Here is a 15,744-nt window from a genome sequence, read left to right as displayed (position 1 = left end):
GTCACGTTACTAAGACGAGGGACGTTCGCTCGGCTTTTTGTGAGGTGGGGTGGAGAAAGACTACTCCTTTGCTGTATGATCCTAACAGTTTCCTTTGGGGTGGGGTAGGTGGTAACGGAAGGGGGGAAGGTTTTGCCCTTGGTGTCTGCATCGTCAACTCCAAATGTAACACGTGCAGATTGGCGTCGGGGAAATTAATGTGTGATCACGTAAAAGGCTTCCATTTGAAAAAACATACCCTGGATATCTGCTACAGTAGCTGGAAGCTGGGGGGTGGAATGTCCATTTAATAGGGCTACAACCGTTAAATGATGAGATTAACTGATTAAAGCCTTTCTAACCGACTGGACAGGCGCCCGTAATTCATTGGGCAAGACATTTTTGAAAAAGGAATTTATTTTTAGCTAAACGTGAGGACGCAAGAAGAGCTCTACTGGATCAGGCCAACGGGCTCTCTAGCGTCCCGTCCCCCACGCATCCCCGATGCCCGTGGGGAAGCGGATAAGCGGCAGCCACCTTAGGAAGGCCTTTCCCCCCTTCCGCGTCGCACCATCTAAAAATAAAGCACCATCAAGAAACGCCCTTTCTGGGAGCCTCCCTGGAAGAGGAGGAAGGATGCCGTGATTCCCTTACGCCGCGGAGAAAACGCCTACGGGGGGGGGGCAAAATGGGGGAGCCGGGGGGAGGTTGTTGCCCTCAGATCAGGAGGGAGGCATTTCCAACACTCTTTCTCCTCCCTCTGGCTCAGTCCTGGCTCCTTAGCGATACGGGAAAGGAAGCAGAGCGGTGCGCTGTTTCCCTTCGGCTTCTGAAGCCGCAGCAGCAAGCCACGTTGGCGGGACGCGGCCCCCTCTTCTCGCACAGGACGTCCGAGTCCCGCTCCGAGGCCCTCGCAGCCCCGGCCCAATTTCCTGCTTCAGCTGCCGGCAACGGATCAGGGTGGGCGGGAGGAACGACCGGGCTTTCCGTCCCTCTGGAGGGGCGTGGGGAGCTACCATGCCACTGGAATCAGGACAGTGGCGTTCTTGAAGACGACGGAGTCGTCGTATATAAAGATGCAGGGATTTAACCAATTAATTGGTTAAAACCTGCTAGATTTAACGGCGGGGGTTTCTTGAACTGGGCGACAGCTCTGCTATTTTATCAAGGACCACTCCCCACAAAAGCAAACGTCCCCGCCTGCCCCAAGGAGCTGGAGAAATCAGGCAGGTCAGACCTCGACCGCCTGCATTCTCGACTTCCAGGATGACTAGAAAGTGTAGTGCGATGTTCCTACACTGCTTGGAGAGTCGTACAAAATAAGGGTAGGGGGGAAGAGAGAGAAAACACAGGAATGGGCAAGGTGAGGGTGTGTGGGGAGCGTGTGCAAGTGTTGCGTCCGGATTGTCTTCACTTCAAGTCGACGATATCTTCGTCAAAGGAAGCCCCGAGCTGGAAGAGGCTACCGGACGGGGGGGTCTCGTCCTGCGTGGTGGTGGTCGTGGTGGTGTCGGGGTCCGAACTGGTGGAGAAGTGGCGGTCCTCCAAAGTGCTTTCGAAAGGGCTGGCGACGAGTCTGTGGGGAGGAAGGCAGAAATGAGGCAGGGGAGGGAGAGCGTGTTGGATCCTGGAACGGATCTGGTTTTTACTTTATTCTATTGTTTTAGAAGTGCCTAGTGGCATGAAGGAATATGAAGAAATGCTTTCTAAATGTCAATGCCACGGCTGGACAATTATTGAATTATTGGCATGAGATGATTTTTCAATTAGTCCATTAGTGGCTGGGATGGCTGTACAGTTTTTGCCCTATATATATATGACCGTGTTTTGTCTATGTTTTATTACCTCCTCCATCTTTACCCCATCTGTAATGCTGCTGCTGTGTAACTGATATGATCGTTGTGAGTATACTTGTGATGCTGTAACTGATTTAACCAACTGAACTCCTATGCCAGTAAAAGCTTTGTTTTAACTTAAACAAAGTATTCTTAGCCTTCTTTTGAGTCTTTGCTGCATTCCTGCTGAGAGACGCGGCGAACTCTGCTTATCTCAGAAGAGAGTTTAACTTCCAACAGAGCGGTGGGGAACTCAACCCCAGAAGAGGCCACGGCCTTTGGACGGTTCAGCCATCGCAGGAGCATCAAACTCCCTTCGGGCTGGAACTATGAGCCAACAAACCAAGAGGTGCGCGGATTTGCTAACCACACGCGGGGGAGACCATGTGCATCTTGTTACATGCGCGAGAGGTTGCACCGTCCCGCACGTACCTATCGCTGCTCGTCGAACGCATGGTTCCCTGCTTGGGTTCTGGCAGTTTTGGGGGGGTCGTCTTCTGTTTCGGGGCTCCTTCTGACTTGGGAACCTGCTCATTTAAGAGGCCTGGAAAACAAAGGAAAGGCAAGTCTCTGAATCCTTGGAGGGGAGCAAAGAGAACGCTTCCATTTCTTTACACTATCGCCCCGCCCCCACCACCATTTTGACCCCAAGGGACCTCCAAGGCAGCTGATGCTCACAGAGAAATATGATCAAGCAGCAGACATGGGGGTCCGGAATTCAGCATACCTGCCCCCTACTGCCAAGGGCCAGGAGAGACCTGTGTGTCGTCTCCGTCCCCACCCCGCCAGCTTGGAGCCATAGAGAGGGAGGGAATCGTTGCCACAGCGGCAATGAGTTTTGGAGCGGGCCACACAGTGATCGTCGTGCTCTGCCAATGAGGTGTCCTCCTTCCCCTAAAAGTAAAGTAAGGTTCCAGTCCTCTTCGTTCTGAACAAAGGGCTGAGTTAAACAGGAGCACACAGGAACTGAAGAACGTCTTGCACGCAAAGCACACGCTGCAACACTGAGTTGCGGCGTTTCGGAGGCCGAAGCCCTTGGGTTCGAGGCGATCTGTTCCTCTCACTGATCAAGATTGCCTTTAAAGACGTATGAAGATAGCAGCTCTGCTGGGCCTCCAAACGGAAGGGCGGGCTTTCGTTTTTAAGGGGCAGCCTGGGAAACCTTCCCTTGGAGCAGGAGCAAAGGGACTAGAGAGGCAGTGTGGTGTAGTGGCTAAAGCGTTGGAGTGGGAGATCCGGGTTCTAGTCCCCACTCGGCCATGGAAACCCGCTGGGTGACTTTGGGCCAGTCACAGACTCTCAGCCCAGCCTACCTCACAGGGTGGTTGTTGTGAGGATAACATGGAGAGGAGGAAGAGGATCATGGAGGAAAAAAATGGGATATAAATGTAATAAATAAATAATAGCCTGTGAACCCGTGGCTGGAAGCTGCGTGCTGGGGACGCGACCCAGCACGACGCGAAAGCTCCCGTTGAGTTCAGGAGATGCGCGGGCTTTTACCCAGCAACTCTTTGCGCGTTCTGTTGGCAATTTCTTTGATCTCGATGCGTGACAGGGAGAGGGACGGCGCGGCGGGGATGAAGGCGCTGCCGGCGGAGGTCGGGGTGGTGATGACTTTGGGGACCAGGGGGGACTTGAGCGGCCGTTCGATGCTCCTGCCAACCAGGTTGCTGAGGGGGATTTTGTAGATGTTCTTGCACACAGCTTCGCCTGAAACGACAAGGAAGAGAAGGACCTGGAACAGGAAGCGGCTAAAATGGCCCGGCAGTTAATGTGGTGGCCCACGAGCAAATAATAATAATAATAATAATAATAATAATAATAATAATAATAATAATGTATTTCTTACCCACCTCACCACTTGGATCGAGGCGGGGAACAACAGTGAATATAAAACACATTTAAAACTGACTAAAATTTATTTATTTATTTATTACATTTCTATACCGCCCAATAGCCGGTATAAAAACATACCATACATGATTAAAACATCCTGAAAACATCCTAAAATCCCCCTGGATAGGCCTGCCGGAATAGATCAGTCTTTATCGCTTTTTTAAATTCTAAAAGACTGTTAAGTTGATGAGTCTCCTCCGGCAGGCCATTCCACAGTCTGGGAGCAGCAGAAGAGGAGGTCCTCTGGGTAATACCCGTCAGCCTGGTTTTGGTTGACTGAAGTAGATTCTTCCCAGAGGACCTGAGTGTGCGGGGCGGATTGTATGGGAGAAGGCAAAGTTAGTAAACTGTAGCTGTACGGGAGCGCCCAGGGCTGGAGCCTCTCGGAACAGCTGCCCTTGTGCTGAGCCGCCAGGGTTTCAAGGTCCCTCCATCACCCTATAGCGTTTCTATTCAAATGGATCTCTGTGCAGTCTCAAGTAACAAGATAGCACCTTGGTTTGCAGAGACTAAGCTTAAATTTGAATGCGAACGTTACCGGACTCCAATTTCCAACCCTTGTCTTAGTTCAGCCCTCGCACGATTAAAGATGCGACAAATGAAAACAGCAGGGCTAGAAGGGCGTATGAATAAGATCCCTTATGCCTCGAGACTTTGCCCTGGCTGTAGTGGCAAAGTGGAGGACCTGCCTCGCTCTTTGTTCTACTGCCCTGTCTATTCTGAAATTCGTTCTAAAATATCGGGATCGTTTTTCAGCGAATGGGTCCAGCTGGTCTGATTCAAAAAGAATACACTTTCTGTTTACATGGAACAACAAGACTGTCCTTGTTGCATTGTCCGAAATTGCATTGGTCAATTTTGCTGTCCGAAATTTCGCTGTCCGAAACTGTCCAAAATTGCATTGGTCAATTTCGCTCTTGCAGCTCCAATGTATTAATTTTTGTGAACCACCCAGAGAGCTTCAGCTATTGGGTGGTATAAAAATGCAATAAATAAATAAATAAATAAATAAATAAATAAATAAATAAATAAATGTACAGAGCAAAATTTCTCACCTTGTGTGTATGATTTGTTTCGGTATTGTTTTTATCGTGCTTGTTGTAACCATGGGTTGGAACGATAAAGCTTTATTACTACTAAGTGATGTAGTAGTAGCAGAGTGGCTCTCTGCAACAGGAAGGGCTATCAAGGCTTCCTGTCCTGGCTAGGGCTTTGCCCACGCAAGGCCTTCAAGAGGCAGCTGGACAACCATCTGTCAGGGATGCTTTAAGGTGGATTCCTGCACTGAGCAGGGGGTTGGACTTGATGGCCTTGTAGGATTCTTCCAACTCTACTATTCTATGATTCTATGAACCCCCTGCTCAATGCAGGAATCCACCCTAAAGCATCCCTGACCGATGGCTGTCCAGCTGCCTCTTGAAGGCCTCTAGTGTGGAAGAGCCCACGACCTCCCCAGGTAACTGGTTCCATTGTCATACTGCTCTAACAGTCAGGACGTTTTTCCTGATCTCCATCCGGAATCTGGCTTCCTGTCACTTGAGCCCGTTACTCCGTGTCCTGCGCTCTGGGAGGATCGAGAAGAGATCCTGGCCCTCCTCTGTGTGACAACTCAGCAGTTACAACTTCCATCCTTGCGTGACAAGCCAAAAGTGTGAAAACAAAACAAAACTCCATCCTTGCGACAGAGTTATTAAATGATCCCTGTCCACCTTTTTATCAGATGCCGGCCAATCAGGGATCAAGCCCTATAGAGAGGAGGAGGAGGAATATAGACATAACTTGATCACAAACAACAAAACAAATTAAATTAAAAATGAAGCTCCCATCTCGCAGCTCTGGGATTACAGGTGGGTTTCAGGTCTGAAACGCTGGAGTCAGGGTGGCGTGAGTTCAATGTGCTGCAGAAGTTATGAGCCGGTCCTGTCGCTTCCTTACCTTCGGCTGCGGAAGGAGAGAAAACAGGAATTTCGTGCACTGATGGCGTCTGGGGGGAATTGGGTGAGCTGGTCTCCTTTGAACTGACGTTGGATGGTTCACTCACTGCTGTGGCGGCTTTGAAATAGATATCTGACTGGAAGGAGAAAGGAAGTTGACTTAGCAACAACAACGAAAAAGCTTCCCCAAGCCAGTTTCTGGGTCCTCCCCTTCTCTCCAGAGGCTCTGAACAAATCTATTAATAGAAAATGCCCCCTTTCTCAGCATCTCTGACCCTTGTGGGTTGACTTAAACATTCTTTTGCTGGACCAGACCAAAGATTCATGTTGCCGGCGACATACGCCTGCAAAACTTGCACAGAGGGCGCGTTAGCCCTCTTCTGGCATTTGTTCCAATATCATAGGGTGACCCTATTGAAAAGGAGGACTGGACTCCTACATCTTTAACAGTTGTATAGAAAAGGGAATTTTAGCAGGCGTCATTTGTACGCCTGCAGCACCTGTTGAAATCCCCTCTTCATCACAACAGTTAAAGCTGCAGGAGCCCTGCCCTCTTTTGCATCTGGTCTCAATGCGGATTGAACCAAGAGCCTTATTTATTTATTTATTTATTTATTACATTTCTATACCGCCCAATAGCCGGAGCTCTCTGGACGGTTGGACTGGGCTGACCAGATTGAAAAGGAGGACAGGGCTCCTGTATCTTTAACAGCGGTATAGAAAAGGGAATTTCAGCAGTTAAAGCTGCCGGAGCCCTGCCTAGTGTGACCAGACACAAGAGAGGGAATTTAACTGTTTTAACGAAGAGGGAATTTCACCAGGTGCTGCACGCATGCAAATGACACCTGCTGAAATTCCCTCTTCTAAACAACTGTTAAAGATACAGGAGCCCTGTCCTCCTTTCCATAGGGTCACTCTACTCCAGATGAGTTGGACTGCAATTCCCATCATCCCCAACCAGCATAGTCCAGGCTGAGGAAGGCGAAGTGGAACGCTGGAGCCGTATTATGAAAGGGGTGAGCTATTTGGCTTCCGCGTTCCCGGAAGAGGGGCAGCCGGCGTGACAGGAGGGGTGTCCCCATGGGCCCTCTCTCCCCCTCCTGCCTTCTTACCCTCGACGCCACCAGCTGAAGTGCCGGGACCACGGCTGTGTGGACCAGGTTCCCGTTCACCACGAGCCGGATCTCGATGGAATCGGTGGTGAAGGCCAAAATGTACGGAAAGGCGCACACTGCAAAGGGAGACGAGGGGGGCTGCTGAATGAAGGAACGACGGCCCGCCGAGTGTCTCGCCGGCCGCACGGGCTGCCCAAGCCCTAAAGCAGCCTCCCCCAACCTGGTGCCCTCCAGACGTAACGAACTGGAGCTGGTCTGCATTCGGGGAGTCTGCTCAAAAGTTCTCCCGATCACCCGCCAGCCTTCAACTTGTGCTGGATCCAGGAGCGGGCAGGAAGCCAGGGAGGGTGGGGCTTGGAAGAGGGGCATCACGTGATCAGAACCAGGTGCGTCATGTGACCAGCCTTCCACCCCTGGCAGAACTGTGACCCCTGAGCGGCCCTCCTGGAGAGGGGGCCGGCAAATCGCTCTTCTTCCTTACCAATAGCGTAAGGAACTTGGTTCCAGCTGAAGTGGAAGTCTGAGGCCGACGGCTGTACCAGGGGCGAGCCCCCATTGAAGGGGCACACTTTGCGATAGTAGCAGACATCTGCAACGAGAGACTGCTGTTAGCTGAAGCCAGGAAACGATACGGGCCTTGGCACCCAATGGAGGAACAGGACCAGCAGGAAAACAGAACCGAGCTAAGGTGGCCCAACTATTTCCCTGGCCTTTGAGAGCAGCAGCAAGAAAGACAGAAATTAAGGGGGTGCAGCTTCACACACACACACACACACCAACGCATGAGCTCACTGCAGCCTTCACTGGCTGTTCCGGTCCACCCAGGAGGTGGTCTGCCCACCCCCACGCACCACCTGAGCAAGGCAGCCTGCAAAGGATGCTGTGCAATCCGCCTCCCTTTCCTCTTTCCCCTTCTCTCCCTCCCACCTCCCCGTCTCACAACCTTCCGCTACAAGCAACAAAGCCAAACTGCCCGTGAGGGGGCGGGAGGCATTTTGTCCACGGCCTCTCCGGCACCAAGCAAGCTTTTTTAATTACTCATTTCACGGCCGCCTTACGGAAATGCAAGACGGGACCCAATGGCCAAGGCCCGGCCGGCTCCCTAGAACGAGCGAGGCGACGCTACTTACAGTTGTAACACAAGAGCAGGCCGGCCTCTCCGTCTTCGTACACATCAATAGCTGCAACAAAATTAACCTGCAATGATAACGGGCGAGGGTCGTGGGCGGCCTGGAGGCGGAGCCGGCGACAAACGCTTCGGGCGACACCCCTCCCCCAAATTCCGTCCCATTCCCACCAACCCATTCCTAAAGGCTGGCGCCTGCCGCTACACTGCGCTTTCCATGTACGGCTCACTAACGATGTGCGAAACACGCCCGCCCCGGTTCATGTTGGAACTGGGCTCTGGAAACTGAACATAGTTTAGCTTTCCCCAGGCTGAATGCTGAAGGTTGGACCCTTGCCTTGCTGACGGGGCCAACATCCAGAGTGCAAGACTGCCCGAACGCCTTTCTGGTACGGTGACCCTATGGAAAGGAGGACAGCGTCCCTGTATCTTTAACAGCAGGTTGACCCTATGGAAAGGAGGACGGGGCCCCTGTATCTTTAACAGTAGGTTGACCCTATGGAAAGGAGGACAGCGTCCCTGTATCTTTAACAGCAGGTTGACCCTATGGAAAGGAGGACGGGGCCCCTGTATCTTTAACAGTAGGTTGACCCTATGGAAAGGAGGACAGCGTCCCTGTATCTTTAACAGCAGGTTGACCCTATGGAAAGGAGGACAGGGCCCCTGTATCTTTAACAGCAGGTTGACCCTATGGAAAGGAGGACGGGGCCCCTGTATCTTTAACAGCAGGTTGACCCTATGGAAAGGAGGACGGGGCCCCTGTATCTTTAACAGCAGGTTGACCCTATGGAAAGGAGGACAGGGCCCCTGTATCTTTAACAGCAGGTTGACCCTATGGAAAGGAAGACAGGGCCCCTGTATCTTTAACAATTGTCTAGAAAAGGGAATTTCAGCAGGTGTTGTTTGTAGGCATGCAGCACCTGGTGAAAGTCCCCCTTTGTCACAGCCGTGAAAGCTGCAAGAGCCCTATCCTCTCGACTACATAAAAAAGAGGGCAGGGCTCCTGCAGCTTTCACGGCTGTGATAAAGAAGGAATTTCCCCAGGTTCATCATATATACAAATGGCACCTACTGAAATTCCCTTTTCCAAACAACTGTTCAAGGTACAGGAGCCCTGTCCTCCTTTCCATACGGTCACCCTACTTTCTGGACTCCTTCCTCCATTGAGGCCCCTCCCACAACTGCTCCAACTCTTCCTGTTTTTCTGGTAGCAGCGGCAGTGGGGGCAGCACATGTCCCCAGGGCATCATGCGCCCGGGATGCTGCCACTGCTGTGTATAAGATGCCAGCATGAGAAGAGCCCTCAGAGAAGTGGGGCTTTCTTCATCATGCGCTTCCTGCACGCGCCCCTCCTCCTGAGGAGGCTTCAGTGCGCTGCCGCAGAATTTTCTGTACTCCCTCACAGCTGTAGGATACCTGGTGGAACATGTAAGCAAACATTTGCAGCCGTGCATCATTTCTATTATTTATTGCACGTTGGGATTTTCCTGGCACAGAAGGTGCGACCCAGCTGTGAACTTAAACCTGCTTCAATCCTACCAATATCAAAGTAAATCCCCAGAAAACAACAGGGGGGGAAAACATATATTTAATTTTGGCCGATTCATTCCGATTTTGTTTTCTTTTGAAAGATCTAAGCTGTGTCAACATCGTGCGCTAGGTTCGGAACGCTGCCCTGGCTGCAAGGCAGACCTCGTTTTGCTCAGGCAACCTGGGCCAAAGAATGGCAGATGTTGCAAACTCTGCTGCTTTTATAACGGCAGCCAAGAACCTACCCTGCTCGCCTCGACATGATGAAACCTGTAGGATTCTCCCGTGCTCTCGTTGACCAGGTCGAACTGATGCCGGTAGGCGACGCAGATCAGGTTGTCGTTTTCTCCCGTGGGGCCGTCCACCAAAGACATGACAACCGGAGGGTCAGACAGGCAAATCTCCTGCATTCCAGACAGCACTGCGTCAGAAGCAGCAAAAAGGCACAGTGCACGCGGTTTGATGCAAGTGAAGTAATACATATTACCACCTAAAGAGGGGTGAGACCATGAGGCCCAGGGTCTAACTGCACCACTGACTGATTGCACCTCCCCTGGCCTCCCAGGATCTGTGAAACAGCAACTCCTATGGTATCTTGATCATCTATAATCAAGGCTTTAACTTTAACCTACAGGCTTTAACCTATAAAGCCCTATATGTCTTGGGACCGCAATACCTGATGGAACGCCTCTCCCGACATGAACCTACCCGCACACTGCGCTCAACATCTAAGCTCCTCCTCCGAGTGCCTACTCCGAGGGAAGCTCGGAGGATGGCAACAAGGGAGAGGGCCTTTTCAGCGGTGGCCCCCCGACTGTGGAATGATCTCCCAGGCATTTAACAGCATTTAACGACGCGAACTTTGTTTTCTAACGGACCCCAGAACTGTTGTTTTTAAATGGATACTGATGTTTTTATACTCTTGGGTTTTTTTATGTCTCTGATGGTTTTTAAATTTTGTATACTTTTTAACGTTTACTGTTTTAACTTTTGTGACCCGCCCAGAGAGCTTCGGCTATGGGGGGCGGTATATAAATGTAATAAATAAATAAATAAACATCTGCCCGCCTGGCCTCCCCTGGAAGGTCCGATCCGCTGTGGAACTTAAAACAACAGGCTGCCGTTCCCCCCAGGACCCCTTTCCAAGACACGAGCACCAGGTGGGCGACGGTAATTTGCCAGTGCTTTACCTCAAACCTACCCTGATGTACTGGAATTCCTCGACGGGGGACTCCGACTGAGGGGACATTGGCGGGGCACTGCTCAGGCCTTCCCACGGCTTGAGCTTCCTGGTGATGAGGAGAAGTTTGTTCCGGATCGCTGCGACGATACGCAGTTCGTTGCAGTGGTGGGTGTTGACGGCGTACAAATGGCAGCCTGGAACAAGGGAGGTTCGCGGGCGTCATGCACAGCCCACCAAGCGGTCCCCAAACGTAAACGCTGCCTCGGAGGGGTGGATGAGGGCAGCTGGGGCTGAGCCCGGCCACTGTGTTCTGGTTCTGGATTTGGCTGGGGCATTCTGGGAGATGCAGTCCAACACATCTGGAGCGCCCCAGGTTGAGGAAGGCTGCTGTAAAGGAAGGGGAGGCTGGGGCTGAGCCCGGCCACCGTATTCTGGTTCTGGATCTGGGCCTGGAACCCTTTAAAGCAGCCTTCCTCAACCTGGGGCGCTCCAGATGTGTTGGACTGCACCTCCCAGAATGCCCCAGCCAGCCGAGCTGGCTGGGGCATTCTGGGAGTTGTAGTCCAACACATCTGGAGCGCCCCAGGTTGAGGAAGGCTGCTGTAAAGGAAGGGGAGGCTGCGTGCCCAGCTGTGCTTAGAACCGGCGTAGTATTATGGGACTTGTAGTGCAGGACTTGAACAGGAGAGACCCAAGTCCTGATTACTTGGGCCAGCCACTCTCTCAGCCCAATCTACCTTGTAGTATGGATTATTTATTTATTATTTTAGTTATTACATTTATATCCGGCCTTTTTTCCTCCAAGGAACCCGAGGCGGCGTACATAATCCTCCTCCTCCTTTCCATTTTATCCTCACAACAACAACCCTGTGAGGTAGGCTGGGCTGAGAGTCTGTGACTGGCCCCAAAGTCGCCCAGTGGGTTTCCATGGCCGAGTGGGGACTAGAACCCGGATCTCCCGACTCCCAGTCTGACACCTTAGCCGCTACACCACACTGGATTACACCTTCGGAAAAGATCGAGGGCTGCAGCGGCCCCAAGCACTACTTCCCACGGCACCTTTCGTTTTCTCCAGCTTGTTTTCTCGGCAGTCGCATTTACTTCTGGCCAGCTTGGCTTCCATGCTTTTCCGCACGGCACTCAGCCTGAAGACGAGGAGCCGGGCGTCCTTCCCTGACAGGCGGGAGACAGGCAGACAGACACATTAAATAAAGGTCCTCCTCTGGGTGCCTACTCCGAGGGAAGCCCGGAGGGCGGCAACAAGGGGGAGGGGGCCTTCTCAGTGGTGGCCCCTGTCCCTGGCAATCCAGGGCGCTCCATCTAGCTGCCTTTTTTGGTGTAATTATCTGCTTCAGCAACTGAAAGAACTGGGCATGTTTAGCCTGGAGAAGAGAAGATTGAGGGGAGACATGAGAGCACTCTTCAAATACTTAAAAGGTTGTCACACAGAGGAGGGCCAGGATCTCTTCTCGATCCTCCCAGAGTGCAGGACACGGAATAACGGGCTCAAGTGAAAGGAAGCCAGATTCCAGCTGGACATCAGGAAAAACGTCCTGACTGCTAGAGCAGTACGACAATGGAATCAGTTGCCTGGTGAGGTTGTGGGCTCTCCCACACTAGAGGCCTTCAAGAGGCAGCTGGACAGCCATCCGTCAGGGATGCTTTAGGGTGGATTCCTGCATTGAGCAGGGGGTTGGACTCGATGGCCTTGTAGGCCCCTTCCAACTCTGCTATTCTATGATTCTATGATTTTCATCAGGATTGTGACACAGGAGGAAAAGATTAAAAAAAAAACACCCACAACTCACTCTGTACCACAATTCCACGCCCGCCCAGAGCTACTTTTTAAAGTTTTCAAGGAAGACTCACGTGACACCAAACGACGTATTTAATCTAATGTGTCATTTGGCCCCGAACAGGTGGAGGGCGGGGTGGGCGTGATCCAGCCCTGCCATCGTGTGTTCTTTGGATATGTCAAAGTGAGAACTGAGCTAAACCTACCAACCAGAGGAGTGGGGAGAGAGAGAGAGAGACTCCTATCACAACCCAGTGGGCGATGCCACAGTGATTCGGATTCCTCACATTAAAAAAAAAAACCCAAAATCAAATGAACGCTTCCCTTGCGCTTCTCTTGCCCACAACACATCATTTTTACTAAATCATCCCCCGAAATGGCTCCGTGATGCTCCTCACCTTTGTCCGCTCGAGTAATCAGCAGGTCCAAAGTCTCCAACACGTGCATCTGTTTGACCTGTAACGTTTTATCGAAGACGGGGAGGGGAGGCTGTCCATCTGGAAGGGAAAGACCAAGGGTCCTCAGCAAGACACAGGCAGCCCAACGCTTCCTCGAAGAAGCCCTCTGGGACAGGGGTGGGCCAAGAATTGATCAGGAACTACTGGGAGATCTCGGCGTGATTTCTAGTAGGCCTGCAAAGGTTTCCGGCTCCCAGTCATTTTGATCATTTCCCACCTAAATCAGGCTTTTGAAATGGGGTGGCCAGGAGTGGGCCTTTGCGGGAAAGGAGTATGAGTTCGGTTCTGGGCCCTCAGGTAAACACGAGGTGAGTGCCACATACAGATGGTTAAGAATGATCCTGAGCAGCTTTAAAAGAGATTACATTCAAATAAAACCACTGTGGCTTCTTCCTCCCACAAGGCTACAATGGCTGAAGCATGAAATGATCGATTCAGCTAGGGTGGCCCTATGGAAAGGAGGACCGGGCTCCTGCATGTTTAGCCTGGAGGAGAGAAGATGGAGGGGAGACATGATAGCACTCTTCAAATACTTGAAAGGTTGTCACACAGAGGAGGGCCAGGATCTCTTCTCGATCCTCCCAGAGGGCAGGACACGGAATAACGGGCTCAAATGACAGGAAGCCAGATTCTGGCTGGACATCAGGAAAAACATCCTGACTGTTAGAGCAGTATGACAAAACATCAGGAAAAACGTCCAGACTGTTAGAGCAGTATGACAATGGAACCAGTTACCTAGGGAGGTTGTGGGCTCTCCCACACTAGAGGCCTTCAAGAGGCAGCTGGACAACCATCTGTCAGGGATGCTTTAAGGTGGATTCCTGCATTGAGCAGGGGGTTGGACTCGATGGCCTTATAGGCCCCTTCCAGCTCTACGATTCTATCTTGAACAGTTGCATAGAAAAGGGAATTTCAGCAGGTGTCGTTTGCATGCCTGCAACACCTGGTGAAATCCCCTCTTCATCACCACAGTTAAAGCTGCAGGAGCCCTGCCCTCTTTTCTTTCTGGTCACTCTAGTATAGCTCCTGCAGCTTTAACTGCTGTGATAAGAGGGACTTTCACCAGGTGCTGCAGGCATGCAAACGACTCCTGCTGAAATCCCCTTTTCTATGCAACTGTTCAAGATACAGGAGCCCTGCCCTCCTTTCCATAGACTCACCCTAAATTCAGCCCATACGCACAAGCTCAAAGCCATCTACCAACCGTCTAAGAGTAGGACACCGACGTCCGTGGAGATGAGCAGCGAATGGCCCCAGGAATCAGCACAGGCGACGTCGTACGGGAAGTTGCTGCAGAAACACTGGGACTCCCAGGGCTGTGGAAGGAGTTAATCATGGACTACTGAGTACATGAGGGAAGACAGATCTTGTCAATGAAGCCGGAGCTGATTGAGGGGGGGGGGAGTTTAAAGCAATGTAATAATAAAAAAGCAAATTTTCCAACTGCACAAATGCCCTGAGTCTCCCCCCACCCAAGCCAAACACATTATTTCTCTTTCCCGACTGGTCAAATTATCACCAACACTAGTAGCTCCTTAAACTTAAAAGGCAGATGGACAGGGCTATACGGATACCCAGGAAGGACGGCAGACCAAGAGAAGTACACCACTGGTGGTCACCTACGACCCCCAATTGAAACCACTGCGACGGATCATCAGCGGACTCCAACCCATCATCAGCACAGACGCTTCTCTCTCACAAGCCTTGGGAGCAGAGCAGTCCTGGCCTACAGACCACCTCCCAACCTGAAGCAGATGTTAACCATCAATAGTACACAGGACAGAGACACAGGCAGAGGGACCGGACCATGCCATAGACCCAAGTGCCAACTCTGCCCCCACACCGATTCAGGCAACACCATCACAGGACCCAGCAACATCAGTCACACCATCAAGGGCTCTTTCACCTGCGTCCTTATATAATCTGTGTTACATCTCATCCCTGACTTTGTCTATTGTTAAGTTCTTAATAAACACATAACACGGGTCTTATTTTTTTCACCACCTTTTTTCAACTGCACATTATCAGATTTCCAACCGCACATTTTGTGTCCAACTGCACATTAAAAAAAAAACCTGGGCTGATCCCTAGATGTGCTAGGCACTAACTCTGCAGAGGAACTCAGGAGGTCGCTTTGCAATCTCATCAGGGCAGCAGAAAGGCCCGTGCGTATTAGCTGGGAGAAGAGAAAGCCAAGGCTGTGTGTGCCAAGAGCCAGTGTGGTGTAGTGGCTAAGGTGTAGTGGCTAAGGTGTCGGACTGGGAATCGGGAGATCCGAGTTCTAGTCCCCACTCAGCCATGGAAACCCACCGGGCAACTTTGGGCCAGTCACAGACTCTCAGCCCAGCCTACCTCACAGGGTTGTTGTTGTGAGGATAACATGGAGAGGAGGAAGGTTATGTACACAGCCTTGGGTTCCTTGAAGGGAAAAAAGGCCGGATATAAATGAAATAAATAAATAAAAATGTAATAAAACAAAATTCTACACCAACTCCAAAATCACTGCAGGGCACTACCATTCGTGCTCAGCCACCCCACCCCACCCCCTCAACGTCTGAGATGTTGGCAAGTTTTGCCTGCCGCCTTTAAACGAAAGGAGGGAAAACGAAATCTGAGGAAGGGGAATGACCCACTCAGCCGTTCAGGCCGGGCTTGACACGCCTCGTTTTCTCCACAACTTTGCAAGCCTTTTGCCGAGAGTGCGGTAGGAAAACAAGCCGAGAATCCGGGGTGCGAAGCTGCTACTTAAGAACCGCTAGCTGTCTGGAGCAGCCGCCACACCACCTCACCCGTAGAGGAGGGCCCAAGGGACAATTTGTGAACATTCACTGTCGGGTTGCCTCCATACACCCCGCTCTGTCCAATCAGGTCTAAAGCTGGATACTATACAGTG

General features: G+C 51.5%; 1 protein-coding gene across 2 annotated transcripts in view; it reads right to left on the bottom strand.

Moving 5' to 3' along the window:
• Positions 1-378: 378 nt before the first annotated feature.
• Positions 379-15,744, bottom strand: part of GARNL3 (GTPase activating Rap/RanGAP domain like 3) — a 99,222-nt gene continuing 83,856 nt past the window's right edge. For both annotated transcript variants that reach the window (XM_063144844.1, XM_063144845.1), the window contains exons 18-29: positions 14,056-14,167; positions 12,792-12,890; positions 11,658-11,771; positions 10,617-10,792; positions 9,661-9,819; positions 7,890-7,956; positions 7,241-7,348; positions 6,757-6,875; positions 5,646-5,781; positions 3,315-3,524; positions 2,247-2,358; positions 379-1,555 (exon numbers count right to left, since the gene is read on the bottom strand). In XM_063144844.1, coding sequence (XP_063000914.1) covers positions 1,390-1,555; positions 2,247-2,358; positions 3,315-3,524; positions 5,646-5,781; positions 6,757-6,875; positions 7,241-7,348; positions 7,890-7,956; positions 9,661-9,819; positions 10,617-10,792; positions 11,658-11,771; positions 12,792-12,890; positions 14,056-14,167 — 1,578 coding nt within the window. In that variant the 3' untranslated portion in view covers positions 379-1,389. The remainder of the gene's footprint in view (positions 1,556-2,246; positions 2,359-3,314; positions 3,525-5,645; positions 5,782-6,756; positions 6,876-7,240; positions 7,349-7,889; positions 7,957-9,660; positions 9,820-10,616; positions 10,793-11,657; positions 11,772-12,791; positions 12,891-14,055; positions 14,168-15,744) is intronic.

Source organism: Elgaria multicarinata, chromosome 19, assembly GCF_023053635.1.
Source record: "Elgaria multicarinata webbii isolate HBS135686 ecotype San Diego chromosome 19, rElgMul1.1.pri, whole genome shotgun sequence".
NCBI lineage: Eukaryota > Metazoa > Chordata > Lepidosauria > Squamata > Anguidae > Elgaria > Elgaria multicarinata.
The sequence above is the reverse complement of the archived record's forward strand: the minus strand, read 5'-3'. Positions and strand labels throughout refer to the sequence as shown.